Source organism: Diadema antillarum, unplaced genomic scaffold (genome assembly GCF_040938485.1).
Source record: "Diadema antillarum isolate AM-2024a unplaced genomic scaffold, OU_Dant_1.0 scf00000010, whole genome shotgun sequence".
NCBI lineage: Eukaryota > Metazoa > Echinodermata > Echinoidea > Diadematoida > Diadematidae > Diadema > Diadema antillarum.
In genome coordinates this window covers 933335-954944 of record NW_027270899.1, presented here as the reverse complement: position 1 = coordinate 954944, position 21610 = coordinate 933335, and the positions used below count along the sequence as shown (strand labels likewise).

At 38.0% G+C, this 21610-nt stretch overlaps 1 protein-coding gene across 1 annotated transcript; it reads right to left on the bottom strand.

Moving 5' to 3' along the window:
- Positions 1 to 50: 50 nt before the first annotated feature.
- On the bottom strand, positions 51 to 21359 carry LOC139719970 (homeobox protein EMX1-like). The gene is made up of 3 exons (XM_071631352.1): positions 20580 to 21359; positions 11581 to 11762; positions 51 to 191 (listed from the first exon to the last, which is right to left on the bottom strand). The coding sequence occupies exons 1-3, from the start codon at positions 21148 to 21150 to the stop codon at positions 51 to 53; spliced, it is 894 nt and encodes a 297-aa protein (XP_071487453.1). The 5' UTR covers positions 21151 to 21359.
- Between the last annotated feature and the right edge of the window lie 251 nt (positions 21360 to 21610).

Genomic DNA, 21610 nt, shown 5'->3' with positions numbered 1-21610 from the left:
TTGTTTCGCTGTTGATTGTCTAATGTTGGTTATGGATTGTTTAAGTAGATTCAATCGTCTAGTCCCTGCTGGGTCTCCATCCGCCACCGATTGACGTGGTGTGAGCCCTTTTTCTTTGGCTCCTGCTCCCCTTCCTCCTCAGACTTGATTCGCTTGTACTTTGTCCTCCTGTTTTGGAACCATACCTTAACCTGCATTAAAAGAATAGAATTCAAATCGTAATGAAGTGATTGAAACTACTATAGCGGTATATTAAGTATAATTACTTCTTAAACAAAACATTGTCTTTTATTGCAGAAAGAAAAGAAATATGCTAAAAATACAGTCAGCACTATCAGAAGGCATCACACCAGGCAACATGAATTTGCCCCTGGATTCAAAAGATAGAATGCACTATGGGGGAAAAAAGCACCACCTACCGCGACAGGACACAATAAAACTTGAATCACAAGATGTTGTAGCATCTAGGTATACATTACTTTTTTTAACCATTGGCATTTAAAGTGACAATTTAAAGTGAAATGAGTTCAACTACTTCTGAAACTACCTTTTAGAATTGATGTTAATATAAATAATCATTAACCATGACGAGCACTAATGTAAGCTGCACAGGACATCCTATAAAGTCGACACAAATACGTGTTTTTTTTCACATAATACTATTCTTAAGGATATTACCCCGAAAAAAAAATGATACACGTGACATGTGTCTAACAGTTAGTCCATAAAGCTTGCTCCGACAGAAAGCAGGCCAGGGCTAAGATATTAATGGAAATATTTCTCGCTTCACTTTCAGAGGTTCTAAATTTTGTCGAAGCAGATGCAACCAGCAGTGATCCTGTAAACAGTTTTAACGAGACATAATCAAATTCTTTGTGTAGATTCACAGATTTAAATAACATCATTGTTATGGGTTATCAAGGGGTATGGGCACTCATTACAGAACTAATTTGGAGTTAGTTATGAGTACTTCTCAATCCCTCAATCCTCCCAATCAGAGATGAGGAAATAAAAGTGCTCGAGGCGTGAACACGTAGGCGACATGTGTGATGAACTTTTTTTTTGATATTTCGTATGTATTTAGATTTGATTCAAGAAAAAGTGCATTTGCCTTGCGTGAAGGATTGTGTCAATACGTTCTGCCCAGAGTATTTAGTTTCAAATGCAAACATTCAAACACAATAAACCTCCTCTCCCAAATTCTATGCAGGTGTATTACAATAAGCTCTCAAATGGCACAAAAAAAAAAAAGCGGGAGAGTAATGTGCATCAACAGAAATTTGAATGATTTATGTGATTTGCTAGTGACATGTCAACGAATAATAGGCCCGAAGTCAAATCCTCAAAATCATATCTAAGAGTTTCTTTCTTGCCGTTCTTTTGTAAAGGTATCAAATTAACTGGTAATCGAACTAGCATTCGTCCCATTACAGAATCGACTTTGTATAAAGTTTTTTTTAACTCTCTTACTTGACATAAAGTCCATAGAAGTATTTCTGAAGAAAAAGAGCAGTTTTATAGTCACTCTGTAACTTGAAGATATATCATCACGATTTCGCATTTTCTCCACGGTGACGTTTAAGCAACAAATGGATTGTATTTCCTGTAAAAAAAACCACCATACTGATTTATGATTTCATTTACACGAGCAAATTAGTTGTCATCTGAATTGTTAGGATACTTTTTCCGATCATAATTGATGGTGAGGCTAAAATAGTTCACAGCCCTCTACGCCCATAATATTAATAAGGGCAATGTCACATGGCTCTATTTGTGTAGACACATTGTAGACAGATTTTATTTCCCTTTTTTTATAATCCGAACTTGGTGTCGGCACTTTAAGGTCAAAAACACTATGTGACATCAATAGTACAGGCGAAAAAACAAAATCAAATAAAAACATTACACAGAAAAACACCCGGGTTATTTGCAAATGGAGAAATAGCACGAGCAAGTTAGACTGGAGCATGTGGCTCGGTGATGCTGATGTGGTTGCCTATTGCTTGGAAATATCCGATTACAATATCTCTAGAGCTCAAAATAAAGAGAGGGAAATTTGTACCGAATATTTTTTCTAATCAATAACATATCTTGTCATTTGTTTCATGAAATAATTTCTTGTTAGGAGACGAGAAACAAGAAACAAGCAAATCATATTTGATTACAGTTTGCGTTGCAAACGGTAGTGTTTGTCGAATTTCGAAATTCAGACTTAATACGTACCATTCACTCCTTTTGTGACAGGCAACTGTGGATTAATTGTGTATTTTGCTTTAAAAATAACCACTTATACACAGTGGATAAGAAAACGTATTAAATTTTATTTGTGTATTTCAAAGTTTGGCATCCAGAATCATTCTAATCAAACTTTTTTTTCTAACTAAGCAAGATGATTGGAAATATCTTCTTCATAATTGATAGTGCCATTCCAAATCGAAGTGCTCCCTTTGTCTCAATACAAATATACTTATTTATCAAACGGACAAGTGACTTGACGAGTTCATCAGGAAGTGAACAGCCGATATTTAGCACCATGAGTCGGTATAGGCATCTAGCCACACCCCAACCAGACATTGGCAGGCCTGCCTCATCGAGTAATGACGACATCTGTGTAGATTGGAAGGGGAGGTAGGAAAATCACACTTCTGAGATCCCTCGTTTCCATCTCACATTATCTCAACCAGTCATGAGTATTTCACTGTCTCCCGCTCTTCCTCATCACCTTATTGGCTCGCTAATAATGTCATCATTTGAGCGTGACATGAGAAATGTACTTTCTTGCGTATTTGTCCACTTGTAAAGCAATTAGGTAATACCTATGTCGATGGAAAGAAAAGACGTGTAAGTACGAGAGTGAAAACAAGGTATGACAGATGAAATGAATGAGATGATTTATAAGAATTATAAGAAAGGAAGGTAAACAGCTCTTGAGATGGGCGTAAACAAAGAGATTGGGAAAGAAATCTAACTTACTGTAGTATAGCTGTGAGTCAGAGAAAGCTACTGACAGATTCTACTCAGTAATTGATCACAGATAGCGACAATGATGACACTAAAAACAAGTAGGTGTTGAAACAAGGTTAAAATATATTTCGTACATGCGAGCGCAAGGAAAGGATAAAAAAGTAGGCATAGATTGGTGTACTTCATCACATAGAGTGGAAGTATAAGAAAATGTAAAAGAGCACATTAGAAGTTGGTAGGGCCTATAAGTGGATATAAAGATAATGATAACGATAATGATTGCGATATTGATAATGATGCTCTGCGGAGAGGGCAATGGAAAAAAGTGACATCAATATACTGAAAAAAGCTGAAGTTACTAGTTTTCTTGATATAAAGATATAAAGGTCTGTAATTACACACGTGTAGGTAGATCACACACAGGTAGGAAGGAAACATTAGTAGCTATGGGGTTGATAAATTAATTGACATAACAACAAGAAGTTTAAAGAACACTACTTCCTACGCAGGAAAAAAAAATGGTACTCATATTTTCTTGAAAATTTAAGTATTCGGGTAATCAAAATCACATTACTTCAAAAAGAGAGATCGTGTGTGTGTGTGTCTGTCTGTCTGTCTGTCTGTGTGTCTGTGTGTGTGGATGCGATGGAGAGATAGAAGGAAATGGAAATAGTGAGGGAGAGACTTAGTGAGAGAAAGAACTTTTCATGATCTCATTATCCGCTTCCACAGTGTCTCTTGTAGTATTAAATCCACACCAGGAAGCGATTTTGATGTTCATAGGATGGGTTTTGAAAGCATCTCCAAACGATATTAACATTATTGCCTCACACATATCATTTCCACAACGATGGTGTGGTAACAAGCTTCAGATGGAGAGATATATAGTAATATTATAATGGGCAGACGAGAGGAAGACAATTAAGAAACACAAGGGCTGGATTATCACCCCCCCCCCCCATCTATACACACGCACTGTATAAAAGTAGATTGTTTCCCCCCTAACGTGGCGATGAAAATTGTTTACCAAATGATTCGTCACTAATGGACTTTCTTCACTTCACGAGATCACCAAAATAATCATTTCGAGGGTCACTTCTACTCTCTTATGGATACGTGTGTATACAGAAATGGAAATCCATATGAAAGTAGCATAATATGTTTGAAATGGCATTCAAAGTGGTATTGGTACTACACTTCACCACGAGCTTCCTCAATAATTTACTGAACAGGTTTGATAAAATTTCAGTAAATCGTGCAGTTTGTTGTAAAGCATTTATGCATTTTTTTTTTCATTTTTTTTTTACTTCGCGTGTGATTGATAGAATACAATGATGAAAATCATGGCAAGCTTTGCAATAATGTACTATGTGTGTTAATATGCCTGCTAGATCCAGTCATTAATTGAATCGTTTCTAGTTTTATGTCAACAATTAAGAGTCTAGTATTATATGGTTTGCAAAACAATGTATTGTATCATAATTTTTATGACAAAATAAATACACCAGTCTTTGATCAGTGCAAGGAGAAAAAATAGAGGTATACAAATAATTTCATTATTTATTGCGTATGTGTGTGTGCTTCTGTGTATGTATTGCGTTTGTATCGGAACAGACAAACTACTGCCTGTTATAATTTTGTTTCAATTCTCTCTCTATCTCTTTCCCTCTCTCTTTTATACCTCCTCCCCCCCCCCCCCCCCCCCCCCTTCGTGAGTACAGTTACTTTCAGGTTGTTATCACGGTCCTGACATCTTTTCAGTCAGGGCAGTGAATCAAACTAGCTGGCACTGCCCAACCCTGTTTCGCCACCTTCTGCTAAGGGTCCCATCGGGTCAGTTGATACGATATGATAGCCTGATAACCTCCCCGATTATCATCTTGACTACCGGTACACGCTCACAGAGCGACGTTCAGCCTCTAGCCGTGGGATGGGCACGGGGAAAGATCGGGCGCTACGCTACCGCCGATAGAGATATGATGAAACAACGCTTTCACGATTTTGTAAGGGAAATCGTGCATGCAAACAACGCTTAGAAATACCCTAATAGTTTGTCACCCAACATTCTTTATACTCGTAGAAGGCACATGAGTTGGTGTTGACCAGTATTTAACTGGAGTCAATGTTAAGGAATGTTCGTTCAAAAGTGGGGATATCATAGGGAAGTCCAGTAGGGCCTATTGTAAACAAAGTCAGTGGAAATTCATCGCCTACTGTAAACTTGAAAGTCATAGTAGATTGGCACATATCAATGAAAATCTTTCGTTTTTGTTCACTAAAAGCGATTCCATTTTACTTCAATTCCAGGAAACACTGATATAGTCCCCTCAATTTTAAGTAGCCTAGCTAATCATCCACTATTTAATACAAAGGCAATTGATTCCTAAAATAGCGTTTAGAATTGTCCGACCTTTATCATATTTAATTTCACTTCAGGATTAAGATATTGAAACATTTTGTATTCATGATATACAATCATGTTGTGTTTATGATTGTAAAATATTTTGTTGGAAATAAAGAATGAATGAAATGAAATTAAATGAAATGTAGAAGATGAATGGAATATTGAATAGATAACATGATAACAATTATACAGGGACATAGAGAACCGAGCCTAGTATTAAAAGAACAATTTATCAAATGTATTTGCATGCTTGATCGTAAACTACAGCTTGGGTTTACATTTAGATAGTTTCACTGTATGTTGTTCTGTATGCTTGCAGCCGTTAAATGCTGCATTACTCCCAGGATTGACAAAGTTCAAGCACTACTTGAACTTTTATACTCTAGCGGAATATATACTTACGCGATTACTAACCAAGCAAATTACTACATTAAAAAGTTTTCATTTTATTGAAAACAAATATTGTAAAAGATTGCTCATAAAATTTTAATTGATACTGCTTGACGCCCATAATGATAATGGTTTCTGTTTCTGTCACACAGACACCCAGGAAAGCTGTCAGGAGAGCAAATTCACCTTCATTGGAAAATCTGTTTTAGAGGTCCCCAAATGAAACCATTTTCATTTAGTTTGCTATGACAGTTGGTGAGTTTAAAATCACATTTAGACTTGTGTTGTTTAAAAGTACCGTTTACCATTGGAAGCAGTAAAAATTTCAAGTTATCACATTTGATGCATATGTAGGTCAGTTTTATCACAAAACATCCTACCATATAAAAATTTCGCAATAGAGCCTAAAATATAAGGAGACGTCACTCTTTTTTTTCTCAATAGACCATATTAATTGCAGATGGTTTATTCTATAAACAATCTTATTATAACTATTGTTCAAATTTGGTATACTTAACGAGACTTAACATTGATTATACTGATTAACATTGCGTGTTTATATCCATAACTCACATTTCAGAATTATTTTGAAGCATTAAAGCTGGGTTTTTGTTTCATCTGCAAATGGTAGATCATGCCTTTAAATCATGAATGCCATCTGAAGAGAGAGAAGACTTGCCACAGAAGGTAAACGAAATGGGGATGAGTTTGAAATGAGGAGTGAGGCACAACCAGACGAAATTCGGATGATGTGAGATAATTAAAGGGTTAGGAGAGAGATAGATATGTGCAAGCTTTGTGGTGGGGTGGTACTGGGGTAGGTCAGATAAGAGAGAAACATGGGAGGAAATCGGAAAGGAGCGTGTCGTCGATGGACCAAATAAGATGATAACCTGGTCATGGAGAAAACACCAGAACGATCGCTAGCTAAAACCAGACCAGGCAACGTTCCCCCTTCCTCCCTCCCTCTCTCTCTCTCTCTCTCTCTCTCTCTCTTTCTCATCTCTCTTTATTCATGATATCATGTACATATAAGCATGTACAATCCATGAAAAAGAGAATGACATGTACGAAATTCACTTTTTTGTTGTTGTTTATTTGTGATGTTTTATTCCAAGAATTGTGACATCTTGCACTGGTTGTGATCTTATCAACATAAAGAAACTCCATTTTTCGTTCCTAGTGATGGTACGCAAAAAATCCATCTTTCTTGAGTCTATTTCACACTTAATTGGATATTCGGTAACACATCCAATATATTCAATATACATTGTAACAGGCTTTACATCAATTCCATGAACACCATAATATTTTATAATATTATGCCTCTGTGGACGAGACTATCGACGCATTCCAATCGAGCACACCTTTTGAAATGAAAGGACGCTGTCTGTTACGTAGTGTCTTTCAATGTGCTTAAACAACTACTGTAGTACTTGAAGGTAAGAAATTCTTATTCCTGCATTTTCAGTTGTTTCCCCCAGACGAGTGCTGTTTCCGGATGTGATATGTGCCGCTATTAAATCGAATCATCAGCTAAACTCTTTCAGTTTCTTGGCCAACATGTCTATGTACAAAGTCAATAACATTTTAGGAAGGTGGTTCTGAGAGGATTAACCTCTATAGAATCACTGTGCATTTGGCAGATTGAACGATATGTGAATAACTAATTTTAACGTGCTAACATGGATGGGCTATAATCATTGTGATATGTCCTGTCATGATAATACTGCAGTAACACTACAAGTAGGCCTACACCAATTCACTGTTTGAAATATTATCACAACTTTTAATCAGTTTTACCTTGTCGACAGGTTCAACGAGGAAATGACTGTGTTTAGGCGTGACTATCAAATCACATGCATGTTCAACATCGTACCAGTCAAAATATTTTGCAAATGGTGCAAAGGAAGATGAAATAATGCTCATGTTCTTTAAGGTAGGAAATGCCCTGTTTTGCAAAGTTGTTCTCAACTTATTTGCACCTTGTCAACAGCCGAGAAATTGTAGCTGTGTCTCCACAGCGCAACTCAGTTAAGAGAGTGTAATAAAATAATTCATGTGTTTGTGCTGGTAGCCCAAGAGACAGCGACCGCGGACAATTTAGCGGGAACGCGCAAGCAACGCACGCTCCGTTCATCAATTACCGTCATTTGCGCCTAGCTTGGATGCCGCAACTTTTGTACCAAAGTGGGTAACTAGAAAGAAAGGGCCCCGAGAATGATTACATTATCATTCTTGTATGGCAGCTATTTAAGCGTTACCCGATACACCGAGACGGGCGCAAGCGTTGGCAAGAGGAAAGTAACAGGCCGTGGACAGACGGTTTCGCTTGTGATGATGTTTGAAAACTTTGCATTAGGTAGCGTCAGACAAACATGTAATAAAAAGAAGGGGTGTGCAGCATTCGCGTAATGGAGCGAAGCATTGCTAATAAACCATCGTTTGGCTTGAAAATTTATTTATTGTTGCAGGTCATATTTCTGTCTGACAAAAATAATTTTATTTTATGAAATTATGGGCACGTTTCCTTTCGCCGCGAAGTCTATCGTCGCTGATAACTCGTTATTACATTAGACATGCGATGCCTGCCTTCTAATGATCATTTAAAATCAGAGAAGCAATGATATTCGAGACTCGTATTCGAGTGAAACATGATTAAATTCTTGTCATCGATTTATACAACTTTTTACTTTTTCTTACATCCCCTTTCCCTTTTAGGTTGTCGCTCCTCTTTGCTTTGTTCTCGAAAGTCTGCACTTTATTGCCTTAACTTGGAGGTTTTTTCTTCTTTTTTTTTGGGGGGGGGGGAAGGGAGAGGGGTTCAGGTTCAACTTAATACTTATCAAAATTCATGGCCTTTCATTACGGTCTCGTTTCTATTCAAAGATGAAAAACATTTCACCATATAGAAGTGTTTCTTCCGGTCGATTGCCCTATCTCTAGTTTACACATCTGTGCTTATAAATAGTCTCTGTGCTCACTTTTTAGATATTTTCCTCTTAAAATGACAACTGACTGCAAAGTAAATTGTTGATATTCGATGAAATGGCAATAAGTGAACATAATAGTGTATTAATTCATAGATATAATACTCGGACAATTGCGAGTTGTTTTCAAAATGAAATATGACCTGTGCTTCTTTCAATTCGTGACAGTGTGTCCAATTGAGAGACAGATGTTATTTCAAGTCTATAATGAACCTTATATTGTTCCAATCCTTATTCAATGCTTGACGAAAGAAATTCATAGGCTGATGTCTATCTTTTGATCCTAAAGATGTCTTCATTAAGTTATGCAAATACACATGCTCATATGCCTGGCATAGACAATGTATAAAGTACAATAGAGATGTATAAAGTACGTTTAACACATTAGTCGTCAGATTATGGAACGTTTAATGAGAGAGAAATTGTCCCTATTCATACGTGCCTTCAGATACGACTCTACGACAATATTAGTTTGATTGAATGATCGACGCCTACACAAATTACTTGCTACTTGCAAAGTTTTTTTTTTACTTTCCATGACACGTTGAAAGTTACTCCTACAGCATTGTGTGAGATAGTACAGATGATTTGATTAAACACAGAACACGATGCCTTGAGCCTGGAAATTCCTCCCTCGTGTAGAACGATCTCAAAAACAGTAGAGATGCTGTATCCTGGCTAGCTGGGGAGATACTATCCTCAATCTACACGTGCCTTACAAATAACATGTATCAAGCTGTCACCATGGGGCAGCAAAATCAAACTAAGCTGTATTTTTGTTGATCCACATCAAACCAACTCTTGTAAGTTTAGAACGATTTTTTTTTCTTTTTTAATGTGCATCTCAGTGACTCGATCATATAAGATGACATGTCCGAATTAATTTATGGCCTCTGTCGTGGAATCATGCACGCAATCTATGAAAGTGAAACTTTAACAATTATAGTTATTGTAGAGTGTGAAGAAAGGAATATTAACCGAATAATTCTATTTGCCTGAATCAGATGGAATATTATCGGCTAGTCGTCAACTGTGATTCTCTTCGTTGTGTGAGGGATACGTTTGATTCTTTCTTTTACGAATATGTAGGAACATGCATTTGATCACTCTGAAAACCACAATAAAGCCTCACAAAAAAAGTGATATGTCGGCAATAAATAATTTTAGTGAAACGCAACTCTAGTCTAGTAAACTAAACTCTGACGTTATAATTAAAGGAATGAGAATAGATGATATCTTTCATATTATGATATTGTAGGGTTTTGGCATCTTCGGAAATATTCTATCAAACCTTTCAAATACAAAGTTCCATCAAACCTTCCAAATACCACCCCACATGTTCAGGTTGACTTTAGTAAGAAAGTGAAATTAGACAAACAAATAAAAGTTTCATTACTAGCGAACATAAAGTAAGAAAGCTTTAGTTTAAACTTTCACACGTTTACACAAAGGTGATATTGGTGGCAACAAATACAATGGATGTGATGATGTCATCGACTCACTCCTCTCCTACTGGTTTGTACAGAAATGAAAAATATGATAGAAATCGTGTTTTTGGTCGAGATGGTTTGGCAGCTGCAAATCCATTCCCCCAAAGTACATTGCTAGCTACAAGGTTAGTGACTTAATTTGAAAAAATAACATTTAAACAAATCCATGCCAAAAAATGAAACTTAGTGGAAATGTAAACATTCTTATTTTGTATCCAATTTTTATGATATTTCTGTCTTTGTAAATCCACTTTTAACAATGGCGTTGAATTGCGCCGTAAGCCCTAATAATGAAGACACCATGTGCGCATTGGTATCTGTATATTGACTTGTGGTAAGGAAAGCTTGTAATTTCGTATTATTTATCAAAGGTGGGGAGATGCTGGACCGAAGCAATTTATTTACTGAATCAATGGGACTGCCTTGGTATAGTCTCAGTTGTGTGTATCACATAACATGGAAAGTTGGAGGAGTGTGCAGGCAGAGCAAAGTGAGCATAGATTGGCAGACATCTCATTTTAAAAAGGTTTGCTTCTGCTAATTGCAAAGTTGACGGTGGTCTTTCAGTTTGGCGACACCATGGAATTATCACTTTCAATCAGTCTTCTGTAGACTGAGTTCGGATCTACATAATAGTGTGGAAAGTGTGTTGTCAATTCGAATTCATAAGAGTGCTGTCGAGAAAGTTGTGGTAACAGCATTTCTTATGATAGTCTTGTTCAGAAGTATCATCAGAACACGAGATGGAGAATGTCTCAAATGGCAATGTTCACACAGTCGTGCTCCTGTGTATGAACCTTGATGACACTTTTATGCTATATATCTTTCTGTACACTATCCTATATCAACATCAAGTCTTTCCCATGCATGCATCCCTGTTGCGATAAGTTATTTTACAAGAAACATTCACTGAGTGGTTGGGGCATTACGACCAGGAAGGATTTACTGTAACTGATGGCGAGCTGTTTCACATTACTTTGGTGGAGTATCTTAATTTGTCCCCGTGAACGATGGAGAACGCCGTTGTTTTCACACGAGAAAACAGCAATCCATGCTTTGCTTTTTTGCTTGTTTGTTCGTTTGCAGTGCGAATGAGCAATGCACTTATTTCAATTTTCCTGATTTGTCGTTATTTGCATTACGGAACATTGAAGAGAAAACAAATACAATGCCCATTAACTTTTCCTTTCAGAAGCTCTTTTGCGCCACGAAAGAAACACACACAAACAAAGAAAACAAAACAAGAAGTTAAAACAAAGTGAATCTGAAGCAACATTTGTTATGATGTAGTTTTGACATATATGCAGGTGTGATCGTCCGTGCTATAGAATGCCATGCTCACCTGTGTTTCTGTGAGGTTTAGACTTGCAGCAAGCTGTTTTCTCTCTGCTCCGACGACGTAATGATTCTTCTCGAACGCCTGTTCTAGCCGGAGGAGCTGGGAAGGAGAAAACGCCGTCCTGATACGCTTCGGCTTTCGGAACGGATGTTGCAGGAAAAAGCCACCGTTTGGAAGATCTGCACCTACCATTAAAAAAAAAAGAGAGAAACAAAAGATGACGATAAATGTATCATGTCAATAGTTTGGACTATAAACTCTCCATGCAAATCCGTTCATACAAGACATCTAATGGTGACCATAATATGGATCAAAGATAGCTAAATATGCATGCTAAGTATGTAACCTTTCCTCCCTCTAACAAAACGCATAATTATGCAGAATGTGGCACCTACCTGCTAACTGCGTGTTTACAAAATCACTGGTGTCATTGCAAATCAACATGGGACGTTATCACGTGATCTGGCACCAACTTAGCCAAAAAATACAGGACGTAACTGGTTGTTTGAATACACATTTAGAATTCTTTGTCTTGTCTGAAATTGATAATTAATGTATTTTATCCTTTGAGCCGGACTGAGAAACATTAAGTTCGGTATGAAAATAAACAAAAGGACAACATACAAACCAAAGATGAAAACTAAGAATATTTAGTTCATTTCTGTCGAAAAACAACAATCATCTCGAGAGACCGTCATACTGTATTTACTTCATTGCAATTTATTTGACAATACTCTATGAAGTACCTCCTGAGAACGTGGTTATACATTGTAAGTTGCAAAAACGAATGTTTGCTGCTATTAATAGCAGGATTGCCATTTTAATTCGTTACATTTTGGCATATTATGCGTGTTTGTTTGTTTGTATTTCTTTTCTTTTCTTTTTTTTTTTTTTGGGGGGGGGGGGGCTTCTTTCTTTTGAATGTGTTCTAAAAACATACTACAAGGAGGTAGGAGACCTTCTTCCACCTCCCTGATGCCAGAATGTCAATTAACATACTGTATCAATTTACGTAATTATACATGCTTAAATCTCTTTTACTCAATAGAGTATGGTTTTAATTTCCTTCTCCCAATTCCCTTTCTTCTCCTGAGTCATCAAAAGGGACGATATTTTGTAAAAGTATACACTCTCTATGGTAAGCCAACTATCACTCAACAACATCGTACGCCATGTTAACAAGTGTGTGGTCATAATTGGGACCTGATGTCGGGCGTAGGGAACAGACCATGGTAGGACGTGTAACATCATCGGATTGTTAATGTAGAAGTATCAAAATACGGCCAAATGCAGTTCGACGTCAGTTTCGTGAAACAATCAGTCTACTGGGGACGGTGACATGAGACTGAGAGGGGATGATTGTCGAAAACGCCTATGAAAGAGGCATGACGAGACGATCAGTTTTCTATGCGGATGTAATAATTGGTAGAGAAAGATATAAGAGAAGAGATATATATAATGCAAATAAACATAAGATCATAGAAAAATGAGAGGAAAAGTGACCATCAGCTGAGCAGGAGAAAATCTATGATTCAACGAAAAGAGCACCATTTCTACTGGTGCAGGACATTCTTCACAACTACTGTTATTATGTTAGTTATTTAGCGTTTTTAGATCTTCCCTGGATTTCTTATGGAGGCTAAATTGAACACGGGATCTGTTTGCCAAAAGACATCATTCTTTGTGTTTATTTGAAGTGTCAAATATCCTTTATCAGAATTGATTTAACTTACTCCCGCAAATTAAATTCAGCACATCTGTAAAGCTTTGTGACAAAACTGCGTATCATCGAAAAGCTGGAGTCATTATTACAGTGACAATGTAGACGAGGCGACAGAAGGCTGGTTGAAGCTGAAGAGTGTAGTGTGCCCTCTACGTTGACATTTCTCACAGGATCGTGTTCTCCATGAGTAGGACAGCGCGGATTGTCATCAACAGAATGTCAGAGTTAAAAATCATGCGCCGGTGCATCAATGCCCTCCCGCAGGGCGGGCGGCTGCATCACGGGAGCTTCCCGCTAGCACCGGTAAAGGCAATGAACACTCTAGCAAGCCGACAACATACTCATCCGTGCCACCCCAATCCCTGCTTGTTTTAATCACCGCAGTAGGCCTATTATTTCTGCGGCAGATTACACACAAGGGTTTCTGAACCTATTAGTAAATCTAGAGTCATTGCTTGTGACAAGAATCAAAGAAACAACCGCCACCTAGTGTCTGATTATTGACCATCGAGCAAAGGACGGCGAGAGGGTCTATCTGTTTTTCTCCGAGTGGTCTGATAGTCCGAAGGACATGAAAATAAATAACACGACTTAAATTGTGTATAATTGTGTGTATCACAATTTTATTCGCGCCATGCCATTAGTGCTGATCATGTAACAACGAAGTCAAGCCTCTTCAAGAAATATACTTCTTCAGATAAGTGATATCAGACGGAAAATTTTCTCGATCACGACAGGCCATGTTTGTTGACCGGCTGTAAGACAGAGCACCCAACGGCTCAATGGGGCCAGTATACCTCCTGCTTGTGCAGACACCCAAGCCGCCAAACAAAAAAGGCAATAACAAAAACCAGGCATGCCTGTGGAGCTCGTACTGGGAGAATGCCGTATTTAGCCCTTCATGGAAATGAGCCTGAATGTTAATTACGAACAAAAAAAGTGAGAAACCTACTCATGAATATGATTATATGAAATCATAAATGTATCTTTATAACGTTTATGTCACGTTTTCTGATTAAAGACATTCGTCTCCATTAACACTGATTAAGTGTCACCACCTAGTGTCCAAGATGTTATAATCAAGGGAGAGATGAGTTCATGTACAGCAGATGCGAACTATATAAATGTCAAAAAAGGACAAATGTTTTAGTTAATTCTATCATTAAACCATAATACAGTGTACCTATATCCGAAAAAAAAATGGTCTCATTTGCGAAACCGGCATTTAAAGCGAGTTTAAAAGAAGAAAACAAAATCATTTAGAACTGAAAATCACATTATATCACTGATGTAATTCATGACAACATTATTTGTAATATCTTATCTCTGACATCTATACAATCCTTTGTTATCCCACGTGATCTGAGCAATCTCATCTAAGCTGTTTTCATCTTAGAAAGGTGAAGTCGTTTTATTTACACGAAGTATATATGCATTGTTTCTCCTAATTATTGTTGTTATTATCTTGTATATAACATGGATCTTCTGCAAATGTTTGAACAATATCATTTCATGACATGTATACTTTGTACTATGTTTTGATTTTCGTTGATTGGAAATAAACTATGATTGAATTGAATTGAATTATTTCCAGTTTCTATATCTTTACATTTCAAGCAGTTTTACATTCGGTCAAAGTGCCCTTCCTGAAATGGGGAAGATAGAGAAAGGAACAAAAGACCTGTCTAGCCTTCCACACAGAGACGCAGATAAACTGGTAAGGACGCCAGCACGACAAGAGAATGGTAAATAGAAAAAGAACATCGGGAAATGGGAACACGACTGATCGTCGTCGATCCACTTCTGTCGCTCCAGAGAGAAAACTTTGTTGCATTTCAATTTACAAATGCCAAATTTGGACTACGGTTGTATGATTAAAGCGAAACGTACATTTCAATCATAATAAGCGTCGGTGTGATAACACATTATTACTCGTGCGGGTACATGACAGCTATATTCAAGGCCCTCTTTACAGCCAAGGTTCATGTCAAGGATTTAGACTATAGATGGTGTAAAAGTTACCAGTCTAAAACATTGAATCATTTGCAGCCTGGTTATGATAACAACTTACATGAATTATTCATCATACGTTAAAAATAATATGTCCAATGTTTTCAAAGTGAATGTACATTATAGGCCTACTAACATTTGTCGGCCCAGATACATATATGATATTATACACTTCATTATGCTATTAACTTACTGCGGTTTTCTCAATATCGAAGATGACCAAAGTAGTATCACTATAATTTATGAAAGTACAACAATAGATTAAAAGAATACCTGAAATGATATCACTTTGAAAAATATAAACTAATACAATTCTACACGAGTAAATCATAATAGCTATTAAAGAGGCAGAAATTTAAGTAGAAGAATTAGTAGCAGTAATGATGGAAGGGGTGGCGGCTATGGCAGCAACAGTACAGTAAGGTAGTGGTAGTTACAAAGTATAGGGCTACTATAAGTACTAACTAGGTGTCAGTCACCTTATCATTGCTCAAAAGAATTGCACTATAAACTGATCAAGGTGAAGATATAAGTGCAGTTTCCATGTCTATTCCTAACATCACCATCACTGTTTCTTGTTATTGTATGCCACTGCAAGTACCACGACTACTACCTGACTAGTACAACTATTGCTACTACAGTGTACCACTAAAACAACAAGAACTACTAATTTTACTATATAGTACTATACTACTACTACTACTTTTTCTACTACTACTACTACTACTACTACTACTATTACTACTACTTCTACTACTTCTTCTTGTACTACTACTACTACTACTACTACTACTTCCACTTCTACTACTATACCACTACTACTACTATACTAATACTACTACCGCTACTACTATTACTACCACCACTACTGCTACTACTACTTCTACGGCTACTACCACTACGTCAACAATTAGCAATGGAACTACTCATCGGCATTTTGTCAGTGAATGACCAATGAACATGACGTTTTCGTGTGTTTGTGTGTGTGTGTTTGCGAATTCTTTATTATAATTTTGTTTTCGCTATAAGGTATAATTATTTGTAACAGATTGAAAGCTCCAAATGATCAGGACTCGGAAGGCTGCTTTTTGGCACAAAAATATGGCAAACATTGGATCTTCAATAGCTTCATGATACACAGGTAATTCCACATTAAGTCTCTTAGCGGGAGTGCACATATTCGCGTGCAAAAATAATGTGTGGACCTCAATGCTCTTTGTGCATGAAATAGATTGGTAGTTTTGATGTATGAATGTTCTCGCCAGTAGCACAGAAAGTTATTACCATGCAATTCCCTTTGTGCATATAATTGCAAGATAAGAGAATGATCGTTAAGACAATCTGTCAGTGTGAAACTAGTCTTCTGTAGCAGTACCTCAGATACTATCATTACGTTTCCTTCCACTAGACGTTAAACTCTTTTAGTATACTGCCTATTGAGCATTATACAGCCGATTAATCCCGTTTAACAATAGGCTCCACTTTCTGAGTTCGTCTCGTGAACAAGTTCTTTTTTTTCACTCAGCCCGACTCGAGAATTTGCCCTACGGAGATGAGCTTAAATTACCACGAAACCTTTTCCAAAAGGCGTGATTACAACCTCATTAAGGCAGCTATTATCAACCATTAGAAGTGTTTTAATGAAAGAAGGTTTTGATCTCTTGAAAATGTGGTGACGGGACCACTCTGCTGGGGCAAGATTAAAGAAAAACCTGTTTCGCTTCCTGGTGAATGCCCCATTGTTGATTCGTCGGCTAAGATAGGGGACTTTCAATATAACATGGATAGGAGGTCTAATTAATTTTTATTGGGATAAAAACCATGCTACCCCACAAGAGTTTGAAGTCCATTCGTGGCACAAAAGTCACAGCTACACTGATTAACTGGCTTGCCAGGGCGCTTTCTTTGAGCCGCCGAGAGCGTTGCTTCCAAAGCCGACTTGTACTGACTTAAAAATGCCTGGACTGCGTATGCAATTTATGTACTCGCGGTGATGCCGGCGCACTTTCAGGCAGCCTATGCTTAAAACTTCCACGAGATGCATTGCCTGCTATCTTACACATTAGCCTTACTTTCGATTGATACGAACGAAGCCACAACAAAAGTACATAGTAAAGGGGCGTCTCTCCCAAGAGGAAATACAAAAAAGATGAAAATGTTATCAGTGTTTTCTATTCTCTGTCCTGTACAACAAGAAAATTGTATCAATTAGCTCTTAATAGAGACAAGTTTTCGGTTTCGGTTTAACTACCATCTTGTACTTCATGAATCAAACAAACAAATAAAAATATATAGTGGAAAGAATTTTGGTTTTATCTTGGATAATAACTGTTGGCAGAGTAGTGTGTTTATAAACCAGCCTTAGAGTTTGATTATGACAGCAGTATTTATGCGCATGTTGAAGTGTTGGCTAAACGATGTTCACGATACAGGAGTTTTCTCATCGACTATACCATTTGGACACAATATCTTTTCTCATCAATACACTTGATTAAAAGTAGGGTTTCCCTTGAACTGAGTTGTCATCTTCCACACATCTTGCCTAAGGTTAAGAAAACGATATGTAGCCTCACAGAAAGACATATCATGTAATTGGTGTAAATATCATCATGAGTTCATTGTTGAAACTTACTGTCGAAGAGTAAATAATATGCAGCTGATATGTAAGCACATCTACATATTATGCAGTGTGACTATTTGGACAGAAGATTCAACGATACCAAAGCCAACTCAAATTGACCAAATCAGAAATGGTTATCTAGACATTCAGAGGTGGTTATTTAGACATAAGTCTCAAGCAAGACTCTTTTATTTTTGTTCTTACCTTAATATTAACTGCACCAGGCCGAAAGCTGAAATAATGCTGAGCATCACATGTTTACACTGAAGTGGGTAACAAAATACGTTCGCACTTGAGGGGAACACCTGACATTATTTTACAGTCAAGTATAATCACAAAGTATAATAGTGTCATATCATTTGCACTTTGTGATAGGCCGACATGATGGGGGTTGAGTTCGACATGAAGACAGTCACAGGTCGACTTTCAGCGCGTGTAACTAGCCAGAGTATATTGCAGATATCGATTAGTCATTATCGGAAACACGCCTTCTCTCTCCTGCTCGCTCTACCCCTTTTATCTCTCTTTCTTTTACTTTCTCTTTCTTTCTCTCTCTCTCTCTCTCTCTCTCTCATTCTGTCTCTCCTATTTTCCTCACTCTAAGTGGTAAATGTCGGGAAACTTCTTTCTTGGGGTCATGCGAGTGCTCAATAAGAAGGTGAGAAAAAAATCACGTCCGGTGTCACTTACATTTCAGTTGCTTAATACATCCCTCAACTTTCTTTCTCTTTCTATTCGAGAGTCAAATGTTGTCATTGATTATCCTCAGTACTCACACATTATGATTGAGCGTTATTGCGTTTTACAGAAACGACTTTGAAAGAAACTAGTGTATAATAGATGAAAAACAGCAACAAATCGAATTACTCTAAATGACTGAGGGCAGACGACAAGAGTGCCACAGTACACTGTACTTCCAAACAAATTCTGATCATTGCTGTATTTAGGGCATGATATGTATGGGGTGTATCAAACAACAAGGTAAGGCAGATCTGTGTGATAGTTGTCGGAGTCACCGTTACCACCACAAAAAAAAAATAAGAAAACGAAAAGAAAAGAAAAACATGTTTCCTGTGAACCGATGGGAAAGATTTCTTAATTATCCAACTGCGTAAGAAAAGAAGTATTTCATTTCAACATGTTAATCTGATAATAATATAGTGATCATGTTCCAAAAAAATGCAAGCATACAAGATTCACAGGCAAGTCACAATGGATTAAATTGGTCACGTATGTTCTGGCACAGTATTGTGATAATGATGAAATCCGGTATAACTAGGACAAGAACGGACTTCAGATAGCGTCAGATAATGATACTATAAGCTTACAGCATGATGAATTACGGTATACCCCGTTTGCTATAGTGAAATATATTCCTCTTCGAGTGATAACCTTTTGACGGACAGATAATCATACGAATAAATGGGAATATGACTGTTTACCCATTGTTCCTTCAACTCAGCTGGTTTGGAATCATCCATCGCTATTTCTTTCTTTCGATTTTGTTCGTGGATACATGAAGCACATTTGCATGTGGTTATTCGGGACAGTATTCTCATTATTTCATGCGTGTTCAGGGTTTGTGCAGGATTTTCTTTCTTCAAAGGAGTTGGCAAGTTACCCATTTGTCGAGCGAAGATGCATGTGATGTTCATGAGATATCAAATCAAGGATGGTATAGTTTGAAGGGGAAAAATCCGTTAACATCACCTTGTTTGCATATGTTTTTATTTGAAACTAAGCAAGATACTGATCAATATTACTTCCAAGACCTGTCGAGAATTTTCATGCGAATTCAATTAATCATAAAAAACCCTGTTACAGCTGATCTTGGTGGACTAACTGTGTTTAGAATTATGAGGTTCTGATTACGCTTCTAATCATCTGTTGTTTAATTTTGTGATATATCCACACCAATGAAAAGAAAAGCGTTTTTATCTCTGCAAACAACTGTCTTGTTGTCCAAGAGCAATCAGTTTTCCGTCATGAAATATTTTCCTTTTTGTTTGCAGGACAGTATAATCTTAAATAACAACAATCAACGGCACTCGCTCATAACTCTGCAGCTACACATGAAGGCTGTGATTCGAACAATAGATGGAGTCAATGGCTTTGAGATACCCACCAAATTACAAATCATCAACCGAAGAAGTGAATGCCACTTCGAGGAACACTTTTGAATAGGGATGAATAAAGGCAAATTCCACACTTCGAGAGACAATGTGTACCATCACTATTGGTACAAGCAATAGCAAGTCACTATTATATAACAATCCGTTAGATTTCGATAAGGCGTCAACATTCTTGGGAAACCTTGGTATATGTGTTTGGAGGTGTATACACTTATGTCGGTAGGTCTAAAAATACCACTCTCCGTCCTTTAAGTTCCATTTAAAGACGTGAAATTTACGGAGGGAATCAATTGTAAATGACATCTCTTTTGCATTGAAGAAGAAATGCACACAACATAAAACGTTTGCATTGATTCATGACACGGTGATAGCCCTGCTCAGTGACTATTATTATTCCATGCTAGAATATAGAACGTCAAGCCTGTCATACATTACATGCCTTTAAATTCTCTCTTCATGACAGAGGAAAGAAATAATTCAAAGAATTCTTGCTCTCGTTTAGGGGAAAAGGTCTCACCTGGAAAGGGTCTATGTCCCGCAGCAAGAAATCTGTTTCTAGCAAGCAGCCACGGGTAGAGGCCAAAGCCGTCTCTCCTCGGTCCCCCAAGACCCGGTGCACCAAACACTCCCGCGAGTGCTGGGTGACTGTGAGAAGCTGCGGCAGCCGCTGCGGCAGCAGCGAGATTGTGGTGATGCGCCAGTCCGAATTGCTGCGGCAGCGGGCCAACGTGGGACGGTGGCCCGGCGGCTGCGGTGTGGTATATAGGTTCGGGGTGGTAAAGTCCCTTCATGCCACTTAGCGAGGTGAAAAACGATGCCTCAGTAGGCATGGGCTTGATGATGCCACCGTGCCTGCTGGTGGCCGGCGGCGTGAAAGGCGAAGACGCGAGCGAGTTAGACTCCATGGTCGAGGCGGTAGCCGCGGGTGGCGGCGAGTTCGGCGGCGTCGGTGATGACCGATGATGGTGGTGGTCATTGTCCTTCGAAACTAATGATTCTATCGAAAAACAGCTTGATTTTGTCATGGTGCTGCTGGTTGAAGTTGGAATACCACTCACAGGAGGACGAAATATTTCCACTGCCGACATATTTCTGTCCAGAAAACCTCCCTTGACTTTCGATTTTCCCAAAGTTGCTTCAGCACTGATTGTTTTCCTTTGTCCATAAAATCAAGAACCAGCATCGAAAACCTGTTTCACATTTAGCTTTCTAAAGGCAGCGTAAACATTAAAATCGACTGTATGCCACTGTAAACACTGTTGACGAATGCTCTGACATTATCCGCAATAGGAAATGGCTGGAGCTTGTACCTGTCTGTTTCGTTACTCGCCCTTCCAGCGAGCGTGGTCTGCTTTCGAGAAGCGTAGGTCCAAGTACGTGTGCGCTCTCGGTCACTTCTCAAGTGACTTCTGATTTTTTCTCTTCCACGAACTGATCAAAAGTTCTCCCGAGCGTATAAACTGTTCGCAAACAAAGGGTCCCGTATAATCGTCGGACCTGTCACGGCATCCGCTAAGCAGGCGTTGATCTCTAGGATAAAACAAAATA

Coding starts and splice junctions, on each gene's coding strand:
- LOC139719970 (XM_071631352.1), bottom strand. CDS start 21,150: ATGTCGGCAGTGGAAATATTTCGTCCTCCTGTGAGTGGTATTCCAACT. Junction 11,763..20,579: donor GGGACATAGACCCTTTCCAG/GTGAGACCTTTT, acceptor TTTTAATGGTAG/GTGCAGATCTTCCAAACGGT. Junction 192..11,580: donor TAAACCTCACAGAAACACAG/GTGAGCATGGCA, acceptor CTTTTAATGCAG/GTTAAGGTATGGTTCCAAAA.